The sequence below is a fragment of the Eptatretus burgeri genome, chromosome 11 (assembly GCF_056783735.1).
Source record: "Eptatretus burgeri isolate ZD-2024b chromosome 11, Ebu_testis_v1, whole genome shotgun sequence".
Classification (NCBI taxonomy): domain Eukaryota; kingdom Metazoa; phylum Chordata; class Myxini; order Myxiniformes; family Myxinidae; genus Eptatretus; species Eptatretus burgeri.
The window spans coordinates 58,527,853-58,554,027 of NC_140971.1; the positions used below are offsets into that span (position 1 = coordinate 58,527,853).

At 38.6% G+C, this 26,175-nt stretch overlaps 3 protein-coding genes across 14 annotated transcripts in view; 1 reads left to right on the forward strand and 2 right to left on the reverse strand.

Annotated features, from left to right (window-relative positions):
• LOC147017179 (vitrin-like) overlaps nt 1-23,484 on the forward strand; it is a 63,617-nt gene extending 40,133 nt beyond the window's left edge. For all 4 annotated transcript variants that reach the window (XM_085846628.1, XM_085846629.1, XM_085846630.1 and 1 more), the window contains 4 exons: nt 17,435-17,538; nt 18,604-18,830; nt 20,612-21,125; nt 21,390-23,484. In XM_085846628.1, the coding sequence (XP_085702754.1) occupies nt 17,435-17,538; nt 18,604-18,830; nt 20,612-21,125; nt 21,390-21,568 (1,024 nt within the window). In that variant the 3' untranslated portion in view covers nt 21,569-23,484. The remainder of the gene's footprint in view (nt 1-17,434; nt 17,539-18,603; nt 18,831-20,611; nt 21,126-21,389) is intronic.
• On the reverse strand, nt 11,073-13,517 carry LOC147017180 (uncharacterized). Its single transcript, XM_085846632.1, has 3 exons — nt 13,123-13,517; nt 12,831-13,025; nt 11,073-12,733 (listed from the first exon to the last, which is right to left on the reverse strand). The coding sequence occupies exons 1-3, from the start codon at nt 13,213-13,215 to the stop codon at nt 11,600-11,602; spliced, it is 1,422 nt and encodes a 473-aa protein (XP_085702758.1). The 5' UTR covers nt 13,216-13,517; the 3' UTR covers nt 11,073-11,599.
• SMC6 (structural maintenance of chromosomes 6) overlaps nt 19,980-26,175 on the reverse strand; it is a 157,237-nt gene continuing 151,041 nt past the window's right edge. For all 9 annotated transcript variants that reach the window (XM_085846620.1, XM_085846621.1, XM_085846622.1 and 6 more), the window contains 2 exons: nt 21,819-21,945; nt 19,980-21,499 (listed from right to left, as the gene is read on the reverse strand). In XM_085846620.1, the coding sequence (XP_085702746.1) occupies nt 21,834-21,945 (112 nt within the window). In that variant the 3' untranslated portion in view covers nt 19,980-21,499; nt 21,819-21,833. The remainder of the gene's footprint in view (nt 21,500-21,818; nt 21,946-26,175) is intronic.

Sequence of the window (26,175 nt, forward strand, 5' to 3'; positions counted from 1 at the left end):
GATGACAATGGTCTCTAACTTTAGACTCCTTAATTTCCCCCTCACAAATATGACAGATATTGTTCATTCTAAATTCTAATTTTTCTTCTTTGGTTAATTTCATCGGTTCATTTGTTTCTTTCATTAATTTAGTGAGTCTTATACAATCCTTTTCTAATCGTTTTACAAACTCTTGTGAAGCATTTTTTCCACGATAATGTTCAAGTTTGTTATACTTTTCTCCAACAGATGATTTGATATAATAACAGAAACCACAAGGAATATGTTTTTGATATTTATTTGTATATGGTTCTTTTGGATTAGGAGAAGCAGTATTTATCTTTTTAAGGATACATTCAAAATCAGCGTATATCACAAATGGGTGCATGATAGATTTATTATAATCTTCAAAATAAATCTTTTCACCAGGTTTAGGCATTGTAATTACAGCTGATTTATGATTACTACAATATTTTGAATGTTGTTCTAATCGTTCTTTTGTATGAAATGAATTAAGACATCGCTTACAAGGATATATTTTGTTTGCTGTTCTGAATACCTGAGAAGAGATTAATCTTGATAAATTATTGATGTATGTGTAATGTGAATTCTTTCCAACACTAAAATATAAAAGGTCAATGTGTGTTTCTTCATTTTTATAGTTGTTTGAAATTTTTAATATTTGAACTTTGTTTGTATCCGTTAATCCATATACATTAATAGAAAGATTATTCTTTTTCTCAAATTTAGGAATATCTGTTAGTGGCATTGGGAATTTAAAATCTTTAATGTCCAAGGTATTCTCATATTTCATATATTGTTTTACTCTTTCTGAATTACATTTTGGTGGATGTAAGTGAGCAAGAACAGACCAGAGAAAACATTTATTATCATTGTTCTTAATATTAACAACTGCCTTCTTTAGTTTTATTTCTTTTGGTAATTCAATATAAGAAGAAGCTTTAAGAGGGTTTGATTTTAGAATGTGTATATCTAAAAAGATGATTTTTTTAATATTGAATCCACTTCCTACCACTGTATTATCAACATCCTCCTCTTGTCTTGATAGTTCTTCATAAACCCCACTATTCAAAAAATCTTGAAATGATGTTATAAAATGAAGATCTGTTCTCATATAAGGAGTTTGTTCTTCATCTTGTCTTTTCATATTCATTTTCACTCCCATATAAAACTTTAAAGTTTTCATTTCTTTTAATGTCTTTTTAATAAATTTTTCAACATCGGGTTTCACTATTTCAATTGATTCAGCTATTGATGATGGACCGGGTTCTCCAAATTGAAAAATCCTTATTTTTACATGCCCTTTAAATGCCCCATCAGTGTTTTCAATATAATAGTCTCCCTTTACTTTAAACTCATTTTTCTTGTGTTTTTGTGATTGAAGATGTTTATTATAACTACTCTTCAAAACATCCTTTGAACAGATATCACAATGTTTTCTTTCCAACTCAAGAGGAGATATTTTATGAAACAGATTAAATGTGTGTTTGTTGGTTCGGAGGTGTTTTCTATAATGTTTATATTCGTGATTACAAACATCGCAGTACGTTGTATTCACCATATTTATAGAATAAAACTTTGCTTAAACTAAAATTTTCTTGATGAAAATTTCGTTTAATTTATAGGTGAATCTGTGCTTAAAAACATTTTATCCTCCAACTTTTTCACTTAATAAATACAATGTTTCAAGACACAAAAGACAAGTTTCAATCAATCTCTTCATCTGTTAAAGATACTGAGAAATATGTCAAGGATGTAAAATTGAACAAAGATAAATATAACAACTATTGGATAAAAACTATTATGGTAAATAATATGAGTTCTTCAATTTCCTTCAGTGGAAGGGCTTTTAGTATACCTGGTAGAACATCAATTAAAGTATCTCTAACAAAAGTTTCTCCTCTCCTTCTAGTAATATATTCAAAACTAGAAAAAGCAATGAAACAAGAAAAAGTATCAAAGAACAAAAACCTTATGGATGAAGCTTTAGAAAGAAAAGATAAGACCATCTGTAATATGCAAGGAGAAATTTGTATTTTTTCAACAACCTTAAAGATGTAAATCCTGATGAAATAAAGGATGTTAATATATCAGGTGAAATGACATTTCGTTCAATAGTAGTTAACGATAATTTTAAAATTACCTTTAATATAAAAAATGTTGTCGTTGAATCTGATAATGAAAAAAAGTATATCGATATCGATGGTAATATACAACTGAAAGTATAGATGAATTTCAGTTTAAGTAAAGTTTTACTTTATAAATATGCTAGACTTTCCTGATTCTCCATATGACAAATTTGAGAATTGTCCTGCGTGTGAAAGACGGGGATTAAACACAGAGTCAAAAGCCTATGAACAATGTATATTCTGTGATTATCTTCTAATTAATGATAATAAAAAATATAAAAAGGAAAATAATTCTTTTAGATTTACACCAAAAATGAATTACTTTACAAGATTGATTAAAGAAATGAATGTAAAGTATGAGGATGATAACACACCTTTCCTTACAAGGGAAGAAACTGAACGTATAAGAGAAATGTTCAAAGGATTGTTGTTGTATATTATTCATGGATGTAATTTTCAGGGAAATATCAACACAAGATATTGTATAAATAAAATAATGGATTATCTTGAAATTAAACCTGAACTTAGGATAAAATATAGAGTTTCTAAAAAAGCCAATAATAAATTAAATAACCTGTTTTTCAAATATATAAATGAATGATTTTTTACCTATTTGGGAAAATAAGATAAAATTTAACAACCATAAAAATCTCCCAAATTCATTAAGATGTCTCATAGTTGGTTCAAGTGGATGTGGAAAAACCTGCTTACTTTTAAAAATGCTCCTCACTCCCAACTTTTAGATTATGATAATTTAATAATTTTCACAAAGTCGAGTTTTCAACCAGAGTATCAACTACTCTCACAAGGTTTTAATGCTGGTCTTCAAAAAGAAGATATAATAGGTTTATTTAAACGTCAAAAAAACCTAAATGATTATAACATTGAAGATATAATTCAACTATTTTGTGATACACAGAGATGTAAAAAGAAATCAAATCTTATAACTTGTATTCTTAGTGATAATACGGATGATATACCGTCTCCCAAAGATTTGGATAAATCAAAAAGAACCTCGTTATCTTTGATGATTGTGTTAATGAGAGAAACCAAACGGTAATGGACAGCTACTACACAAGAGGGAGACATTCTTCTTGTAATTGTATTTATCTTAGTCAATCGTACTTTCAACTTCCTCGTCGTTCCATCAGAAACAATGCTAATACTTTTATTTTATTCAAGTTAAATTCAATAGATATCAATAATTTTTGGAGAGATAATTGTTCTACATTATGTAGTAAAAAGAAATTTGAGGATTATATGAAGCACACGACTGAAAAATATAAATATATTGTTGTGAAACAAGATGAGATATTAAGGGATATATTTTTTGTTTTATAAACAACTACATATATAAATGACAACTATTATTATAAATCTTGTGGGTAAATCTGCTTCTGGAAAAAACTTTCATAAATCAAGGTTCTTGTGTAGTACAAATGAGAATATTGTAAATTTACTTAAAAACACCCCGTGATACGCATTGTATCAACAACAACTAGAGCAATAAGACCTGGAGAAGTAAAAGGTGAAGATTATCACTATATTTCAGTGGAGGAACATATGCGATTGAGGAATGAAGGACAAATATTTGAGGAGGTTTCTCTTGGTACAACAAAATATTCACATTGTAAGAGTGAGTTAAAGAAACTAAAATCTGGTGGTGTTGGGATATTAGAAACTAATCCAGAAGGAACGAGACAAATTATTAAATATCTGAGCGGAGTGAAGATTTTATCATTCGGTTTTGATGTTGATGAAGAAACTCAACACAAACGTATGAAAAGCAGAGATGCAAGGATTAGTGAAGAATAAATTACAACTCGCATTAATGTTAATAAAGAATTTGATGAAATATTTAAAGAAAAGGATTTATTTGAACACATCTACTTGAATGATGAAGAAAAGGAAAATTTCCCTGTTAATCTTTACAATTCATTAAATGATATTTTACAATAAATAAATGGATACAAAAGAAAGAGCAAGAAGATTTAAGGAACATCAAGAGTTGGTTTCAAAAGTTGTAAAACAACAGGAAGACATAAAGAAGAAACGCAGACAGAAACTAACGGGCGAAGAAGCATTTGAAAAAAACAAGAGAAATTTTTTAAACCACTTTTAAAAACTTCCCAAGAAAAATGAAAGATGTTTCCACAGTTCCCACAGTAGAATATACTCCTAGAAAGCTTCAAATGTTAAAAGATTTCAGTCAAATGACGGAGGAAGAATTAGAGCATTTAGGAGAATTAGAATATGATGATGAAGGTTTATTTCAACAACTGAAAGAGATTAATCAACCCCCTGATTATATTGTGAATGCTGTTCAAAACAATGAATATTCAGCGGATTCAAAAACCAAAGCAGGACTCATTCCAACAGAACAACCAGCAATATTTCATCTTGTTCAAGAAAAGGTATTGATATTTAATGATGAATTAAGGTTCTTAAGTTCTGCTCAACCCCTGTTAAACTAACTCCGAGATTAATGTTTCTTCTCACAAAAGATGGAAGACAAGGTTCAACTGTGAGGGATGAATCAAAGTATATTGATAAACCATTGGATATGGAAAATAATGATGATAGAGTATATATTGATTTGCTGAACACTCTAAATTATAAGGTTATTCTTTCTGGTAAAAGTAGGAAGAATGAGAAGGAGAAACACATTATTCAGGCTTTAAGTATCCTTGGTTCAGGTATTAGTTTTCTTCCAAATGACCCATCGCAATTAGTTAATAGACTGTTATTGTTGTTCGGCAGTAAGAAGGCTGGAAATAACAATTGTTTTAATGAAGCATCAGCCATTTTAGACCAGTTGATGAACATGAAAATAATTAATAAATCTCAATATAAAGACATTTTATCTCATGTTAAATAAGATGAGAAGCACAATCCTGAGTTTTAATTTCACAACAAGCGACCACACATCTTCATTCCCATACCCACTACAACTTGACACAACAAAAGAATATGAGGCATCTTTATTGTCCATGGAGACTTATAATACCTTATTTAATATAACCGAGAAAAATGACAAGTTTAGTTATAATCCGGGAAGTGGATACAAAACGATAACAGTCTCACCCGGAGCATATGAGATTTCTCAAATATCTTCCGAAATTGCTCGTCTTATGAAAGAACAGGGTGATGAACCAAAAAATATTGTTATAAACATTCAAAAACATACTTCAAAATCAACGATTAAAGTTAAAAATAACTACAAGGTTGATTTCACAATTGATAATTCATTTAGAGAGTTATTAGGTTTCTCCTCAAAAAGATTGAAACTAATGGGACGTTTTACAGTGATAATGTCATTCAAATATCCTCAGGAATAAATTCGGTGTTAATTCACTGTGATTTGATTGATGGTGCTTATAATGATGGATTAAAAACAAATACAATATTTTCATTCAGCGCATACTCAACCCCAATTGGTTATAAATTCAATATGGAGCCTAAAAATTTGGTTTATCTACCTGTGTCAGGAAAAACCATACACAGAGTAAATTTTAGGATAACCGACCAAGATAATCGTGTGATTTCTTTTAATGGAGAAGTTATATCCATCAGAATTCACCTACGTGAAGTTTTTCAATAAATAAATACGATGGTTATTGTGAGGAAGCACGAGTTGGGAAAATATAAAATAATTACAGGGGATGGGATGTTCCTTTCCCGTACTACAAGGGTGAAGGTATGTATCTTGGTAGAGGATACTATAAACCTAAGAGACAAAGGGGTGTTGGACATCAATTTAGAGGAGATGGGATAATTGATACTCTCATGGGTATTGGTTCAACTATTCTTAAACATAAAGACCTAATTGGTTCAACTGCTTCTGCTGTGGGAAATGTAGCAGGTGCTGTAAAGAGTATAAAAGATGCTCAGAAAGAATCTCATAAATTACAAGCAATAAAAGAAATTAAGAAAGGTAAAACTCAGTTGTCCCCCAAGAACGACAGAAAATAATTCAAATACTTGGATCAGGGTTTCAAAAGTTTTAACATCTTTTTTCCTAAATAAATACAAGTATGGAAGCAATTGATAGTATCTATGATTTGGATGATACTATTATTATCTCAAACTCCACTAAAAAAGAAGATTACTTCAAGGTAAATGCAATAACTGGAACAGACTGGAATACAAATGGTACAAAAAGTTTTGAAATAAATAATCAACAAACCTATTTGAATCTCTCCGAAAGTTTCTTGTTGTGTAAATTTAAATTCACTAAGGCTGGGAATAACACAAAGGCTACACTTGTAAATGATTTCTTCTGGAAAATGTTTGATAGTGTGCGATTGTATATTGGAACACAAGAAGTTGAAGCGGTTGATTATGTCTCTGCTGTATCTGAAATGATGAAATTTACACTCTATACATTCAGTGATAGAATGGGAAAGGGGTCTGTCGAAGGTTTTATTCCTGATATGTCAACGGGAACAAACACAGACCCTGGATATATTCAAAGGAAAGGAATGTATAATGATGATACAAAAGCAGAAAATAGTTTTACTGTGGCAGTTCCTCTTAAAGGTATATTTGGATTTTGTGATTATGATAAAGTTCTGTATGGTCTTAAAATTAGATTTCAACTACAAAGGAATGATAATGAAAATAGATTGCTTTTTGGTGTTGGTAATGCTTTTGGTGATCAGAATAAATTTGTAATTGAGGAGATGAGTTGGTATATCAGTGAATATACTCCTAATCTTAAAACAGAAGAGATGTTGAATCGAAGACTTAACTCAAAGAAACCACTCAGTGTATCATACCTCAAAAGAAGATGTCAACACGTTAAACTCAATCAAACTACTTACACGTGGAATTTGGGTGTTCTGGAAGGAAAGCCACGATATCTGTGGATGATTTTTAAAAAGCCAGATGGTGATACTGCGACTGATAAGAATAATGCATTGAGTGATAATGCTAAGGTGAAACAACTTCGCGTTTCTCTAGATGGAACATTTTATCCACGAGATAGATTGGAAATTAATTGGGAAAAAAATGATTTTGCTGAAGCATACAAGTCTTACCAAAAGGTGTGTGAAAGTAATGGAAATAAAGAACCTATTTTGGATATGACAGCATTTAAAAGTTTGTATACAATCTATACGTTTGACCTGAGCGCTCAAAAAGAAACTATAAAGTCTAATCGAGTGGATACTGCCCTATACATTGAAAGAGGAGAGAGTGAAGAAGTTGATACATATTGTTTGCTTTTGGAAGAAACAGAATTGCAGATTAATACAGATAATGGTGTGATGATTAGTCTCACATAATTTTTTGTTAAATAAATGAGTGCCAAAGTACCAACTGGGGTATATGTTAATCAAATCAATCTTCATAAACTATCATCTTGTGTTCAAAATCAAAAGCCTTGTACGATTAACGTTCATACAATTCAGAGAAAAGGAGCAGTAAGAATTGATGTTTTGCTCACAAGAGAACAGGTTAAAATCTTGAATGACACTGGCTCACTTAAAATTAAAATGACAAAACCAATGTTGAAAAAATATTCAATAAGAGAGACGAGTGGAGGATTTCTCCCATTTCTAATTCCTTTATTTGCTGGTTTAAGTGCGGTTGGAGCATTGACGGGTGGTATTTCAACAGCGGTCAAAACTGCCAACGAAAGGAAGGCTCAACTCCAGGCTCAAAAAGAATTGGAAAGACATAACAAAGAGTTGGAGAAACAAATTAGTGGAAGTGGTGTAATTGTAGATTTTGCTGAAAAACTTGAAGGTCTGCCTGATAAAGCGAGATTGTTAGTTGGAGATATGCTTTCTTCTATAGCACAAGCAGGTGTAAAATTAACGAAAAGAGGTAATGGATTATATCTTTCTAATAAATAAATGAGCATTGATGAGTGGTTGAAAGAATTTGGAAAGAATACAACATCAAATTTACAACTTGCCAAATATTGTAAGAAATTAAAAATTCATAATGTGGTTATTTGTATGAGAGATGAATTAACAAATGTGTCGAAACATACAAAGAATATTATTATGAACTTAGAAGATAATGATGGGAACGGTTCTCATTGGGTTTGTATTTTTAATAGTCAAGACAAATATTATTTTGATAGTTTTGGTCTTCCACCACCTGTTGAAGTCATAAAATTCTTACAGAATGGTGTTTATCAAACATTTCAAGTCCAAGAATTAAATTCCAAGTGTTGTGGTCAATTATGTCTATATGTGTTATTTCAACTCAACAAAAATAAAAATTTTTATGATATTATTTTTAATCTAATATAAATGACTTATGTTGGTAAAGATGGTTCTATCTTTGGTGTATCTCAAGAACTGGATATTGATTTATCAAATTATTACACAAAGGCACAGGCTGAATGACATAAATATAATATAAACAAAAATATTAACATGAAAAATGCTTATAAATTAAAAAATTATCCAAGCCCGACTGACGCGAATGACTTGGTGAGATTAAGCGATTTATCACAATATATATACTTAAATAAAACGGCTGTGTATTCTAAAGATACAGAAGTGTTGATATTATCTCCAGGTCATACAGAATTCACAGTTCGAATTAAAATAAATTTTTATAAAGAAGGGCGTATCGTTTGTATGAGAATAGAACAATGGGGGTATGATATGAATGATTTAGGGTATAATTGGTCATTTAAAATTAACCTCGAAGACCTGGAACAATTAAATCAGTCTCGTAAGGAAGAATATTATCCACTTGGTATCGAGAATGAGTTTTGTGGAGCCACGATTAGTAAACAACAAATAAAAGAATTTAATAAGGGTAAATATAATAATGGTTTTGCCCTTGTTTATCTCATGAAAACAGAAAAAACAGGATTATATATAATAAGTAAGGAAATACAAAATGATTTAACTATGGGAAGATGGGGAGGTGTTTCGTGCCATAATATTATTCTAACATATATTTCTAATACATAAATGACAGCAAGAAGGCTTCAAGAAAATTATCATTTCTGTGTCCAAGCATACCTTCAAGAAAAGGGTATTCGGTATTTTAATAAATATGTTCTACAACATAAGAATGAGGTATTTTCAATAAAAGATTGGCATTATGCTGATGTTGATAAACCGACAACTTTAGATTTAATTAGAATGTTAAATAATGAAAAAATTATAAGGTTAAGAAAAGGTAAGGCTCTTTTAGAAATTCAAAAGAAATTTTATTGGTTTCCTGTTGTAAAAAAATTATTTTGGATACAGGAATAACAAGAAATCCTGATGAATATATGTATAATATTCTATGGGGTGTAAACGATTCAAGTATAGTAAGGGATGAGGAAGGAGTTGAAGAAGAGAGGGAAGAGGAGGAAAAGGAGAAGGAGGAGAGGGAGAAGAAAGAGAAGGAGGAAAAGGAGAAGAGAGAGAAGGAGGAAAAGGAGAAGAGAGAGAAGGAGGAAAGAGAGAATAGAGAGAGGGAGGAAAGAGAGAGAATAAATAAATATTATAGTATGGAAACCAGTGAGATTCAAAAAGAATAGAGGTATTACAGAAAATAACTCAACCAACCAGGAAGGAATACAAAGAATTAACAAGTCTATTTGCAATACTTTCAACAAAACTATTAGCATCGTCAAGCTATTCATTTTAATTCAAGTTTTTTCTTAAATAAATGGAGGAGAGAGTGAAGGCATTTCTAAGGATTCTTTATGTTTTAAAAATTAAGATTCAAATGTGCATGTTGGAAACTAAAAAGGTTTTTGCACTCTGCAGAAATTTTTCTCATAAATAAATGAGTTATTGTCTCAAATGTAAAAAGAAAACTAATACTAAAAATATTTCATATATTAAAAGTAAAAATAACAGGGTTATACAAAAAGGTATATGTTCGGTGTGTGGTTCAAAAAAAAAATCAATTTATCTCCAAACACAAACTCGGAGGAGATATACAAAAGTTTTTATCAGGAAGTAAATTTACAACTACTGGAATACCAGGGAATTACATCTTCCAGGGTATTCTTTCTGTGGTCCAGGCACAAACTTGGATAAAAGATTAGATGAGGCAGACAATCCTAAATCCTGGAGTAAACCAATCAATAGAGTTGATGAAGTGTGCATGAGACACGATATTGATTATGGGAATACCACAACGTTGGAAGAAAAGCATGAAGCCGATAGAGAAATGTTGTATAATTTGTCTCTGATACAAAATCCAACCTTGAGAGAAAAAGTTGATAGGTTCATCGTGAAGAAGATGATTAGTGCTAAATTGAAACTTGGACTTGGAAATTCAAAAAACTTATAGGCTCTAATGATGCCATTAAGACTGAAGAGCAATTAGCTGATGAATTACATAAACCAATATTCACAAAGTTTCAGAGAAGGAAAGTTTATTCCAAGGAAGTTGATTATATCTGGTCTGCTGATTTGATTGAACTCAATAATGATAAGGGGTACAAGTATGCTTTAACCGTTATTGATTTGAGGAGTAGATATGCGTGGGTTGTCCCTTTAAAAAACAAAACAGGTAATACTCTTATGTTAGCTTTTCAACAGATATTTAATAAAAGTAAGAGAAAACCTAAAAAATTGTGGACTGATGAGGGTAGAGAGTTTTATAACAAGACATTTATGAATTTTCTAAAAAATAACAGTATTACATTATACAGTACCTTTAATGAAGGGAAGGCAGTTGTTGTTGAACGTTTTAATCGTACCTTAAAAGAGAGACTATATAAAAAATTCACACAACTCAGTTCACAACAATGGTCATCTTTTATTCAGGATATTGTGGATAAGTATAATGACACGATTCACACGTCAATGAATATGAAGCCATCAGAAACATTTACAAAATTAAAATATGAAAAAGAGATTAATGTCAGAAAACCTAAGTTCAAAGTTGGTGATATCGTAAGAATATATAGGTGGAAATCTCATTTTGAAAAGGGTTTTACTGAACGATGGACGAAAGAACTTTTTAAAATTGTTGATGTAATAGATACAGTTCCTTGGACTTATAAAATATATGATTTGGAAGGGGAAGAGATTTTAGGTTCATTTTATTCACAGGAATTACAAAAGACAAAACTAAGCAGATAATACACCTTTGTGGACACTCAAGGGTCAAGTCCGAGGTGTATAACAGTATATAATGTGTGTCAAGGGGTGGACGTTCTTACATCTGTGAACCCCAAACACAGAATCCTCAACTGAATAGTCAAGGCTTAACTTTTGTTTGTGTGTGTGTGTGTGCAATGGGAGCAATAGGTTGGCGCTTCACTCCCTCCTACTATACACCGTTGTGGACACTCGAGGGCCAAGTCCGAGGTGTATAACAGTATATAATGTGTGTCAAGGGGGACGTTCTTACATCTGTGAACCCCAAACACAGAATCCTCAACTGAATAGTCAAGGCTTAACTTTTGTTTGTTGATGTGTATGTGTGTGTGTCCCAACCCTCACATTCAAAATCTCAACCCCAACCCTCACATTCAAAATCTCAACCCCAACTCAATCCTCGCCCAACACAATGTCTTTTTCAAAATGAGATTTCCACCTATATATATATATTTTTACGTTTTTTTTCTTCTTCCAATTCTGTCTTTTAAGGCTTTCAGGTTTGATGACGTAAAAAGGGGGAGTAAGCCTGCACTTTCTTCCCAGAACTTTCTTGATCTTGCTCCCATCAAGCACCATCCGACAAAGAACTACATCGATAGTTTTAGATCCCAAAGAGTGATAGCAACTCCAAAAGTCTCCAAAATATAAATAAATAAAATAATAATAATAATAAATAAATAAATAAATAAATAAAAGCCCCCAAAAAAGTTTCAAGTGTCCAACATAAACCCAACTTTCCAAGTCTTCAAGGTATAACCACATTCCCGTTGAGTTTCCAAGATATGTATCACATTGTGAGTTATCAATCCAGAACCCACATTTCAAGTATTCAAAGTAAAACCAACTTACAAAGTCTCTTAAGGATAACTCATTTACTGATTTTTTCAAAATTTGTGAGTCTCCAAGGTAGGACCCATATTTAGAACCATCTTGGCAGAACCCTTTTCCTGAGTCTCCAAGGTAGTTATTTAAACCATCAAGGCAGAACTCATTTACTGATTTTTTCAAAATTTGTGAGTCTCCAAGGTAGGCCCCATATTTAGAACCATCTTGGCAGAACCCTTTTCCTGAGTCTCCAAGGTAGTTATTTAAACCATCAAGGCAGAACTCATTTACTGATTTTTTCAAAATTTGTGAGTCTCCAAGGTAGGCCCCATATTTAGAACCATCTTGGCAGAACCCTTTTCCTGAGTCTCCAAGGTAGTTATTTAAACCATCAAGGCAGAACTCATTTCTTGATTTTTTCAAAATTTGTGAGTCTCCAAGGTAAAACTTGTATTCTGGCTCATCAAGGTATAACTTGTTCAGTGGGTATTGTCTTGATAACTCACAATGAGTACTATTGCTGTAAAACTCTTTTTCAGGATTTTGCTGGTCTCCAAGGTATAACTCTTTGGTTGGGTCATCAAGGACGAACTCGTTCTGTGGGTCTTGGTCGCTCATAAGGTCTTCAACCAAGCCAACAATTTCGCCCCAAGTTGTAGCAAAAGCAGTATTTTCATTTCGTATTTCAGACACAATTTCCTGTGAGAGAAAATAATAATGTATTAATTAAGTTATTTAATTATTAAATGAGTATGCTTCAATCAAAGTTTGAAAATAGGAAAATAAAAAATCTTACCTCAATAGATAAGAGGTTTGAATCCAGTTCATCAACTTGAAGGTTTAGTTCCATACAAGACAGAGAGTTCCAAGGAACACCAAAGTCATCCCACTCAAGGTCTTGGTCGCTCATAAGGTCTTCAACCAAGCCAACAATTTCCCCCCAAGTTGTAGCAAAAGCAGTATTTTCATTTCGTATTTCAGACACAATTTCCTGTGAGAGAAAATAATAATGTATTAATTAAGTTATTTAATTATTAAATGAGTATGCTTCAATCAAAGTTTGAAAATAGGAAAATAAAAAATCTTACCTCAATAGAGAAGAGGTTTGAATCCAGTTCATCAACTTGAAGGTTTAGTTCCATAGAAGACAGAGAGTTCGAGACAAGCACACAAAACACCATTGCCAGCAAAAACAAATGTTTAAAATGGAGCCTGGGTTTGAAGCTTTTATAGAGAAAGACTGGTGGGTGTGGTTTCCTTTGGAAATTCCCTGGGCAAGCCTAGGCAAGCCTTCATTGGGAAATTTTTCAAAACCATAACATCCTGTAATTTTCTAGTGATTTCTTTGTGAGTCAGAGATGAACTGGAAATGATGTAAGAGTGGGCGGGGCTTAGCAAAAGTAGGCGGAGCTTAGGAAAAGTGGGCGTGGCTTAGAAAAAATACCTTATGAAAAGTGGGCGGAGCTTAGCAAAAGTGGGCGGGGCTTAGGAAAAGTGGGCGTGGCTTAGGAAAAAAAATCATGAAAAGTGGGCGGAGCTTAGCAAAAGTGGGCGGGGCTTAGGAAAAGTGGGCGTGGCTTAGAAAAAAATACCTTATGAAAAGTGGGCGGAGCTTAGCAAAAGTGGGCAGGGCTTAGCAAAAGTGGGCGGGGCTTAAAGAAAAGTGGGCGGGGCTTATTGAATACCTTGTGGAAAGTGGGCGGGGCTTAACAAAAGTGGGCGGGGCTTAAAGAAAAGTGGGCGGGGCTTAACAAAAAATAACCTGTGGCTCAGGAGGTGGTCAAACAAGAGCATTAAGAGAAGTTTATCATTTCGTAATGACACAAATGGGGTATCTTAAAAAATATAAAGATTCAAATGTTTTGTTTATCAATATTTTAGATGGGGATTATTGTGCAAAGAAAATTAAACTATTGAAGGAATTTGAGAATGAACAAATCTTTATAGGTTCAATGAGTGAGCTGTTCAACCCCCAGGTGTTCAATTCAATGAGGTTCAACCTCCAAGTTAAAAGGGGAGACAAATAAATATACCTTGGGATAAAAAGGGGATTTATTTTTAGGGAAAAAAATATGAATCGCTGAAAATCCCCCATTCATTTACATGGGGAAAAGTGAGCCAGAATCAGTATTCTTACCCTACATATATATACACATTTGGCTTAAGGTGGTGAAAGAAGAAATGCGAGTAAGGGGGTTATCAAGGGGAGATGCAGAAAATAGGGCAAAGTGGAGAAGATCGTCATGGGGCCTGCAAGGCTAACCCCTGCTCTCGCACGGAAAATGGCTTTAAAAAGGCCTGTTGTTGTGTTGTTGCACCAATGGTCTGGGTTAACCAAAAAATAATGTTTTGCATTCGGCAACCTGTACAAGTGGATATTTTTGTGAGGTTCTTTGATGAGAAACAAACCGCAACCGCACATTTGAACACAAAAAATGTTTAGTAATGACAGGTGTACACGTGGGGAAGCATCAGTCAACTACAAAATGAAAAAAATTGCAAAATGTCCCTCCAGCTCCAAATCACAAAAATGCCTGTATCGTGTACACAAAACATTTAATAACCTAATATGGACCAATAAGATTTCGAGCTTCTTCTTGCAAGAGGATTCTTACAAGGGCCCTACTTTTGTCAGATCAGGCCAGATTAGATCTGTGACGCTTCAGGTACCATGTAAACCTGAACTAAACTGTTTCATGGTCAGGATGTCGGCGACTAAACCATCTCCCCCACCAGGTTACCTGGTGAGGAGGGTTTATGGACATGGACACCCAGCAGGATTAAAAAGAAAACCTGTCAAAGGGTGGAGGAGATCCTTGTGAGCCAACAGCCATCCATATTGAATGCCCAACTGTCTGCAGAGGTCTTCCTGCAGTTGGGTTACTTTTTTTTTAGGAGGTTGGTGGCAGGATTTGCACTCCGGCCACCATAAAACCCTTCACTCCGCAAAACACAATGACGCAAAGAAATCTGAAAACCCACTTTGTGGGAGTACCTCCTGTGCAGCTTTCCTTCGCAGGGCAACTCACCAGATGACTAGATTGGGGCAAAGCCTTAGGGACCCCCACTCATTGATGATAGAAGGAAAACCACGGGGTAACCTTCCCGGGTCAGATTGCGGTAGTGTGCATCAGGGTGGTGCTGAGGTATCGTCCACCAGACTGCGGTCTCCTTGGGTTAACCTGAGGCGGTCCCTTCGGGTGGGTGCCTAGAATGTCCTTTCTCTGAGAGAGGATGATCACCTGTTTCTGTTATCATCTGAGTTCCAGTATTTGAACATCGGTATTGCAACACTCTCTGAGGCTCGGAGACTGGGTAGTGGCGAGATCAAGGCGGGTGGTTACACTTACGATTGGTCTGGTCACCCTGATGGTTACCAAGCCCAAGGAATTGCTGGAGTCCAATAAGTTAACTTCAATGATAATTAAGGTCACACCAGTCAACGAGCGTATGAGACTAAGGATTCGTCACTCCTTGGGTGTCTTTTCCATGGTCTTTGGATATGCTCTGACTGAGGTGAATGATCTCACCATGAAGGATGCATTCCATGCCACACTTGAGTCTGTGATCAGTGCCCTAGGCGAGATACTCTTCCAGTCTTGGGGGATTTCAAAGCATCGACTGCAACAGACTGCGACTGTCATTGCATGCAGTTCTGTGCTCTGCCTGGAACACAGGCATCATCCCAACTGACTGGAAGAGGGGCCTTGTTGTCCCTCTCTGGAAAGGGAAGGGTGATCGCCAAGACTGCAACAACTACCGAGGAGTGACGCTGCTCTCAGTGCTGGGGTCTTTGCTCGGATAATTCTTTAAAGGGTTCGCCACCATCTGCTTGAGCACCAGAGTCCAGAGCAGTCAGGCCTGACACCAAAGAGGTCAACGATTGACCGTATACTTGGTGTTCAGGTCCTTGGTGCTTCCAGTCTTGCTCTATGGATGTGAGACTTAGACTCTGACCAGGAATTCCTTTGACCAGGGAGACGGGGACTTAATTCCTTTGGTACCATGTCTCTTCGGAGAATCCTTGGCTGTCGCTGGTTGGACTTTGTGTCCAACGAGCGGTTGCAGAGAGAGACTCAAATGAGATTTGTTACCTGCATGGTCCATGAGCATCAGCTGCGGCTGTATGGTCACGTGGCTCGTTTTACTGACGCTGATCCTGCTCACCAGATTCTCTCAGCGAGGGAGTCTCGTGAGTGGAGGAGGCCAATGGGCCGACCATGTGCCTCGTGATTGCAGCAGGTTGATCAGCATCTCAAGGAGATTGGGATGGGCCTGGCATCTGCCTGGGGGATGGCCAGACAGAGGGCCCTGGAGTACCGGCGGAAAGTGGACGCAGCGACGCGCTGTTCTGGCACATGCTCCCATACCTGACCTGACCTGATTCAAATTAGAACACAACTTTGGGACATTTGTTGCAATGGTCATTTGGAATGCATTCATTCATGGGGGAAAAAAAATCACCGAATATTATGGGCGAAGTTATTCCGTTGTTCTTTGCATAAATCATACCAATCAATTATTTGGTTCCAAAGTTGGTTGACAAAAGGAAAATTTTCGATCAGTTGAGTTTCTAAAACCCCAACACAACTTTTGCTCGTTGTCAGTAATTTTTTTTTAATATTTAATCTTCTGAAGTAATAAACGTGGAGGTGGCACATGATTCAACACTTAACCTCAAGTTATACTGCCCATGCAGTGAAAACTCCCTGGGAGGGAGGGGTATTGCTGACGAAAGAGAAATTAAAGTTATCTTCCAGAATTTTTTTAAATTATTCTTTCACTTTCATAATTCGCAAAATTGAATTGTGACCAACACACATGCATGCACGAATCATGATTTACACATACACTAATGTGACTATACACATTATACATGACATATTGTTAAACCCAGCATATTCAGTTCATAAAATGTTAACTGCTTCTACATTTGTGGCCATGTGCTTCGCATATTCGTGGTTTTTTTTTTGTTTTTTTTTGCATATTTGCGGGTTTTTATTAAATCGCATTTTTGCTGGTGTATTCGTGGTTTTTTTTGCGAGATTTTTTATTTTTACCTTATAAATCACAAAGCCTCGGGAACCTATCCTCCTTTTTCCCATTGAAACAATGCCTCGACATTCGTCGGTTCAACATTCGCGACATTTTTCAGGAACGTATCCTCTGCGAATGTCGGGGCCAGACAGTATTATACATTATATGCACACGTGCTGATGTGTGATCATACACATTGTACGTGCCATATTGCACATATTATGTGTGACATATTATACACACACGCACTGTGATTTACACATACACAAATGTGATTGCATACACTATGCGTGACATATTATACAAAAACAGTGTGCGCACGCGCCCACACACACACACACTAATTCTTTCTTTACCTGGCAGACACGAAACGAAGACTGAAATTGGTTTGAACAAATTCCCAACCCTGCAGGGAGTTATCTCAGCCATGAGGAAGGTTTCCCCCATTGGTGGCACATCAAATGCAGGTTGGGTTTCCCTCCACTCACGTGTTGAACAAAACTCAACATCTACCAGGGTGGGATTTAAAATGTTAGCACAAAGCTTCTCGTGGTGCATGATTCCGTGAAATTTAACTATAACTAATAGTCACTTCACAAATCCCCTTCCCTTCCCGACCTTAACAGCAGCACCATCAACGAACATCTACACAGCATGATACACACTTTGCAGGTTGACGACTTGCTCTTAAGTTTTTTTTTTTAAAACAAAATTCCATCTCCCCCCTTTATCATTCAACACAGTCGTTTTGGGCAACTTGGTTCCTCTTGAAGCACCATTTATTGCAACGATTGCTAAATGTGGAGCGTCATCTATAATCGCCGATTTCCTTATTCTGCAAAGTGCTGCGCAGCAATCAGTCAGGTTGACAAACAAACACATTGGTGACCCAACATGAGCTGTTGCACAAGCAACCGATTAAGTGCCCAATTCAAAGTGTGCCACCAGATGAGTCAACCGAAGTTAACAAGCACAACTAAAATGTTTCCGTGTAAAAAAGTTCTAATCATGTGGTATGCTTGGAGGGTTGGTGTATTTCAAAGCGTGCCCAGGATTTCACATGTAGTCTGCCAACATGGACTAACCATGCAAAAATCTGCCAACATGGCTTCGTTGGCCTGCATGCCATAGGTTTCCAACCCGTCTGACAAGCACTGTGAAATACTCGAATGCTGAGGCAGGCAGAATAACCTGTGTAATAGAAAGTGCTGCCATCCACTAAATGGAAAAATGGGGGTGGTTGACAAATCTCAAAATCTCATTTGTGGATTTGGAAAGGTGGGAGGATAAACCACATTTGTATTCAGATCACTTAGCCAACTGACTAATTGCATCCAAGGTGATGAGAGAGGCCTTCAATCGAATACTCCGACCTGCTGCTTAGTTTGTCACATAATGTCAAGTGAAGGGGAGGAAGGTGAATAAATGAATTGGTGGAGGGGGGGGGGGGTGGGTGTTCATTTGCTTTGCATATATGTGGATGATCCCAAAGCTAACTTGGTTGAGAGCAAAATACAATTCTTGTCCACCAGGACGTGCCATTGATGAAGTGGTGCAGAGTTTCTTCCAAGCGAGCGCGGGAAATCGTCGTGAGGCTCCCAATGCTGCGGTTCTCCTTCTTGATGGCTGGCCAAGTGATGACTTGGAGGTTCCTGCCCGGGCGGCTCGTGAAACTGGCATAAACATTTTCATTGTAACGGTCGAAGGGGCAACATCAGAAGAGCTGGCAAGTGGTGTCCACGGAGACTTCGTGAATAAGGCAAGAATACCCCTTCCAGAATGCAAAATAAAAAAGTAGAAGAAAATACAATTGAAAATAAATAAATGGAGCAGGAAATAAGGAAGTGGTGGGAAGGGGGTTAAAAATATACAATAAGAAAGTGTACATGTTTGGGGGAGGGTGTGCTGTGAGTTTGAGTGTGGAGACAGAAGGACTCATTCAATGAGATGAACAACAACCTTGATTATAGATAGCTTCTACCCCAGCTGTACTCCCCATTCTCAAAAGGAAAAAAATCTAAGATGCACAATGGAAGAAACCCCAAGCAAATGGGTCAGATGACCTCAACACAAACTAATCTTAAAACTCCCACACAGATGATACGACGAAAGGATATATTCAAATGTTCGCAAAGGCAGATGACTGTCATATCGTACTTACTTTCACCAAGACGTTGAAGAGAATAACGTGCGTTAATGGTGATCATCTCCAAATTGGGAGGATTGTGGTTTGCAATAGCTGTCAGCCATGTGATGCTTGCCTCAGCTGGGCATTAACCATCACCATTCAAAACAAATAGATATCCCCATAAAAGGATTGGTGATGGGTGGGAATGCCAAAAACAATAAACTTGTGACATAATGGTGCTAAAAGCACCACCCTCGAAGCTATATCTGTCAAAGACAGGTGATGGGACAGGATAGGATTTGATCGGACAGGAGAGCCATAGAACCACCACCACCATCCTGTGACAAGTGGTATAAATACAAGCAACTTCAACAATCGTGTAATGATTGAACCTGAAGCACCACCCACCAAAATGTCGCAACGTCATCTAGCATGGCAAAAGCTTTGAGGAACGTCTACGTTTGACTTCGGCCGAACGGAAGAGTAACCCCTCAAACTTGCCGTTTGCTTACATTTACTTGGAGAGGTAAATGCAGAAGTATTACACAGAAATAAAAGAAGTTTTAAGTTATGCCTCCAAAGTTTAGCTATTTGGATAGATAGAAGAGATAGGAAATGGAACCAGACACCACTCTTTGGATAAAACGGCAGTCACTAATGAATGAGCCTGCAGAAATTTCCATCAAACACACTTGGACTCAACAGAACAAATAAAAAGCTGGAAGCAACATGCAAACAGATGGAAGCACTTGCATTCAAATGATGGCCATTGGTACAAAATTGAAAGAACAGTTTAAATTTTATTGAGTCAAAGAATGACGACAGCAGCAGCAGCAGCACTGGTTTCCTTGTCAAAAAACATAAAAGCATGAATATTCAGTGCCTGCTAAAAAGTAGCATGTACAAATTCTAAACAAACTTTTGTAACCAACAAGAAAATGTGAATTTTCATGTGCAAAAACGGAGGTGTGAGAAAATTCAACATGTAAGATTACTATCAGGTTGATGCATTCAAGTGGAACTACTCGTTCGGTACGATGGGCATAATGGCAAAGAAGGAAAAAGGAAGGAAATGTTATTTTTCAATGATAGTAGGTTTTAACCATGCAATGTATACAACTTGATGTCATGTTACATGGGAGACCTATAAAGTCCTCATATATAACGAACTCTTTTGATCCTTTAAGTGCACTTGGCCTTTTGTCAATGCAAGGCATGTTGGATCAAAATGTGAGAAGTTTACAAAGTCTTGAGCCCAACATGTTTTTTCCCTAGCAGCTAAAGCAGCAAAAAACTTTCCAGACCCACATCGTCTTAAAACTCAGGAAGAGCAGTATCCCATACATGTAGTGTGTCATAACATGTATCATCAAAATCAAAAGGAAGACATGTGCTGCCGATGTCTTGTGCAGTCTGTGTGCAGGCCTGATGGTCACTTCTCACTGCATACGGATCGCTGGACGGCAAGTAGCGCACTTGTGTCCCCACTGGTATCTCGAGTCTGCAATAATGAACGGCTTATCTGCAGCAAGACATGCCTCAACTCCGCGGACCTCGTCTTTGTCGTGGATGGCTCGAGTAGTGTTGGCCATGAAAACTTCCCGGCCCTGCTAGAGTTTGTTGCCAATGTGACGGGGCACTTTGAAGTCGCCCGCGCAGGCACACACGTCGGCATTGTGCAGTATACTTATGAGCAACGCACAGAGGTCGAGCTGGGACGGCACACAACACCTGAAGGTGTGCGAGAGGCTGTGCATCGTGTGCACTACTGGAGTGGTGGAACAAGCACGGGTGCTGCCATTACATACACTCGCCAGGAAATGTTTGCTCACTCTCATTCGGGAAAGCGTCGGCTACTCGTGCTGATAACAGACGGGCGCTCTTATGATGATGTCCGTGAGCCTGCAGCTGCAGCTAGAAAAGAAGGTGAGCTCTTGTGTTTGTTGCTGTTGTTAAGAAACAATAATTGCTCTGTAAGGGCTTTGATGAAAACAAAAACACAAGCAGGTCTTCAAATTTCCTAAATCAAAAAGGCATGCCAATTTTAAGTAACACAAACATACAACTGTTGATAAAATCATTGGAGATGATACGTGCTCAAGTTCAAGTGCAAATTGGATATGACCGGATAAAACGATGGGTGGGCAACAAGTAAAAATGTTCTGATGTGCCTGGTTTTCCTTTTTCCAGGAATAATTCTGTATGCTGTGGGCATTGCTTGGGCCATGAAGGATGAACTAGATGCGGTTGCAAACGATCCAAAGAGTGAGCACGTATTCTTTGTCTCGGACTTCGATGACCTAAAAACAGTCGGGCCCAAGCTGGTTAAAAACATCTGCAAGGAGTACAATGCTCTTCCCAGAAACTAGGCAGCAACACACACACACACACTTCATTACATCCCTTCTACTAATTATTATCATGCAGTAATCCACAGTTTTTTTTGCTATTTCCCCCCCCCCCCCGCCCCCCTCACAACACAGGAAATGTTTCAATACCTAATCGAGCAACAAGTTTGAATGATTTAAATGACAAAGGCTCCAAAGATGATACGATTCCAGCATATGTACACACATACTAATAAAAAACAATGCCCAAGCACCCAAGGTATGTTCTCACCTGCCGTGAAAGACCTTAATCTTCATCACTGTCTTTGTGGTTCACAGGGGAAAAGGGAAGCGTAGTCTGACCACGGATGGGATCTGACAGCTGTAGAACTTTAGTGCTCTTGCTGAATCTAAAATTGCTGGAAAAGAAAGAAATAAAAAGAGTGCAGTGAAAAGCTTCCATCACATGCGACCAGATCATCAACAACAAGCAAACAAATTGATGAAAGAAAAAAAATACACATGTACGTCAAGGATTTCAGAATCGAATCTGACTAATGCATACAAAAATTTAGGTCCTCAGTTATTTTCCAAAATGCATGTCCAGGATAGACCTATCCCCATGTCTGGTGGGATTCCAACTTTGATGTGTTGAGAAGGGTATAGAATAGATTCCCTTTCTTATGGGATGGCCTTTTTATCTTTACGACAGACACATTCATGCGCGTGAGATAGCCGTTAGCCCAATGGAGGCTCGTTTACCCCTTTCCATCAGGACACATTGGCTTGGAGGTGGACGAAATATTTACACCTTGGCCTTGCAGGACATTTGATTAAGCACAGCGCAGGCTTTTCCTGAGCAATTATTCTAATGGTCAAATATGGATGTGGATCATTTACCCCACCCACCTTTTTCCATCGACTTCGACACCCACCTCTTGCACCGACGTTGGCGTCCACCTATTTTCCATCGACGTTCGACACCCACCTTTTTCCATTGACGTTTGACGCCCCAGCTCTGTGGATGGTTGTTGTTTTATGAGTGCTTCACGTTTTCGCTCAGTAATTCTGGCAAATGGCTGCTTTCTGCCGTTCGTCCAGTCGTCCTTACAGTGCCGTTACAATGACCGTGAGATAGGCAGTTGGTGAAGTGCAACAATGCGCCAATAGGCAAGGTGGATTTGGCTGAAGTCTGATTGAGGCTCCGCCCAGATGGGCGGCCTGTAAAAAGGACGAGAGGACCGTTTTTTGTGACAGTTGGCGACAGCTGGTTGCGGCTCTTACAGCTCTGATAGTTTTGTGATAGTTGGTGACAGCTGGGTGATGGCTATTTTCAGCTCCAGTCAGTTCCAGTCAGACGGTTGGTGAGCTGGCGACAGTTGAGTTTGTGACAGTTGGTGCCGGCCTTGCAGCCTTGCAGCGCTGATCGCTGGTGACAGCTTCACAGTTCCTCACACAGCTGGCTGGTGGTTGTGGCTCCTGGCGGTGGGTGACGCATGGACCGTTAATGCTGGTTCTGCTCGAGACCTGCTCTCGGCATACTTGATTATTGGCGTCCCTGGTTCCTGGGGGTGATGACGTGATGTTGATTGGTGTTTAAGCCTGTTTGCAAGTGGGTGCACAGCAAGCCAGGGCGCTTGCAGCGGACCAAGGCACGCTCACACATTTCAGGACATTTTATTTGATGCATAACGACTTCTACTTGGTGAGTGAGAACAGATTTTTCTTCCCCCCTGAATGATCTGCTGAGTACCCTTGTCTCGTGTTTAATTGTTAAGTAAGGCAGAGTGATAACTATCTGCTCTTTGTCTGTTTTTATAACAATGCCGAATTAATTCTTTATTTGCTTGAAATTATTTTGATTGATTTGAATTTACTTATTTTCACCACAAGGAAATAAAAAGTTCTTCTGTTTATTTATTTTTTCCTCATTAATAAATTCCTTGTTGACGTTTCAACCTGTCCGTGCTTGTCCTTTCCTTCCATTGATCCAGCATTGTCCGAACCGAGATAGACTAGGAGGTAATTACCAAACTAATTGACCTGTCATATTGACCTCTGTCAGGTCAGGTTCGATCTGTGACCTGCTACAGGTACCATGTAAACCTGTACTAACCTGTTCCATGGTCGGGTTGTCGGCGACTAAACCGTCTCCCCCACCAGGTTTTCTGGTGAGGAGGGTGTTTGGATATGGACACCCAGCAGGATTAAAAACAAAACCTGTCAAAGGGCGGAGGAGCTCCTTGTGAGCCAACGGCCATCCATATCTAGTGCCCAACTGTGTCTGCGGACGTCCTCCTGCAGTTGGTTCACTTCTTATTAGGAGGTTGGTGGCAGGATTTGCACTCCGGCCACCGTAAAACCCTTCATTCCGCAAAACGCAAAAACGCAAAAAAATCTGAAAACCCATTCCGTGGGAGTACCTCCTGTGCAGCTTCCCTTCGCAGGGCAGCTCACCGGATGACGTGATTGGGGCAAAGCCTTCGGGACCCCCAATCTTTGATAGGAGGGAAACCACGGGGTAACATCCCTGGGTCAGATTGTGGGAGAGTGTGTCGGAGTGGTGCTGAGGTGTCGTCCACCAGACGGCGGTCTCCTTGGGTTAACCTGAGGCGGTCCCTTCGGGTGGGTCACTGGAATGTCCTATCCCTAAGAGAGGATGATCACCTGTCTCTGTTATCATCTGAGCTCAAGCGTTTGGACATCGGGATTGCAGCTCTCTCTGAGGTTCGGAGACTGGATTGCGGCGAGATAATGGTGGGTGGTTACACCTACTATTGGTCTGGTCGCTCTGATGGTTACCATACCCAAGGAGTTGCTGTAGCTGTGTCCAATAAGCTGACCCCAATTATAATTGAGGTAACACCGGTCAATGAGCGTATTATGAGATTAAGGATTCGTCACTCCTTAGGTGTCATTTCCCTGGTCTCTGTTTATGCTCCGACTGAGGCGAGTGATCTCACCGTGAAGGATGCATTCTACGCCACGCTCGAGTCTGTGGTTGATCAGTGCCCCAGACGAGATACACTTCTAGTCTTGGGGGATTTCAATGCATCGACTGGAACTGATAGGGACGGTTATGAGGTGTGTGTTGGTCCCCATGGGTCAGGAACTATGAACCAGATTGGCACTAAGTTCCTTGACTTTGCAAGAAGTCATGGACTTAGGGTGGCTGGTTCATGGTTTCAGCGCCCACAAGCTCATCGCTGGACTTGGTATTCCAACGCTGGCGGTGTGGCAAAGTTGATTGACCATGTCCTCATTGACGGTCGTTGGAGGATGATCCAGAACTGCAGGGTCTACCGGAGTGCTCAGTTCCTCAATACTGACCACAGGCTTGTTGTAGCAACTCTAAAGCTGCACCTTAAATCCTGAAGAATGGTACCATCCCAGCCGAGGCTGGATGTTGCCAAGCTCAGGGATGAGAGAGAGTAGCTGAGGAGTTTGCGAACAGGCTGAGTGGACACTTGGGGGGTCTGGGTGCTTTGGGGGGTCCTGAAGAGTTGTGGAGCGCCTTCAAGACCACCGTCCTTGATGTTGCCGATGGATGCCTTGGAGCTCACCGCAGGGCAAAGAAGAATTTTGTCTCTCAAGGGACACTGGATACCATTGACCAGAGTCGCAGGGCCAGGCTGAATGGCAGAGCTGAGCTGTTCAGGGAGCTGAGGCGTAAAACTGTACGTGCACTGAGGGTGGACAAGGAGGCCTATGTGCGAGGAATCTGTGAGGGGGTAGAGCATCACCTGTGGACAGGTGATTCTCGTCCCGCTTACAGGGGAATTCGCGCATTACGTTCATCCAAGCCCATCCCTCGGAGCACTACAGTTCGAGCAGAGAGTGGTAGGCTCTTGACAGAGGAGTCTGAAGTGAAGGCCCGCTGGGCTGGTTACTTTGAGCGGTTGTACCAGGCTGATCCCCCAACTGTCGAGTTGGACGTCAAGGGTGTTACAATCCCTGTTGCTGACCCTCGAATCAACTGTGGTCCACCTACGCTTGTGGAAACACGGGCTGCGGTGAACCAGTTGAAACGGGGCAAAGCTCCAGGGATCTGTGGCATCCATGCCGAACTTCTCAAGGCTGGTGGAAATGCTGCACTCATGTCGTTGCATGCAGTTTTGTGCTCTGCCTGGAACACAGGCATCATCCCAACTGACTGGAAGAGGGGCCTTGTTGTCCCTCTCTGGAAAGGGAAGGGTGATCGCCAAGACTGCAACAACTACCGAGGGGTGACGCTGCTCTCAGTGCCGGGCAAGGTCTTTGCTCGGATAATTCTCGATAGGGTTCGCCACCATCTGCTTGAGCACCAGCGTCCAGAGCAGTCAGGCTTTACACCAAAGAGGTCAACGATTGACCGTATCCTTGCACTTCGTGTCCTCACCGAACGCAGACGAGAGTTTCAGCAGGGGCTGCTTGCAGCCTATGTTGATCTCTGTAAAGCGTTCGATTCAGTGAATCGGGATGTCCTCTGGAGGATTCTTGGTCTTCGTGGGGTGCCACCAAAACTGATCGATCTGATGTCTGAACTCTACTCTGGTACTGAGAGTGCTGTGAAGTGTGGTGGTACCATCTCTGACTTATTTCCAGTTGTTACTGGAGTTCGTCAGGGATGTGTACTTGCCCCCACACTTTTCAGCACTTGTATGGTCTGG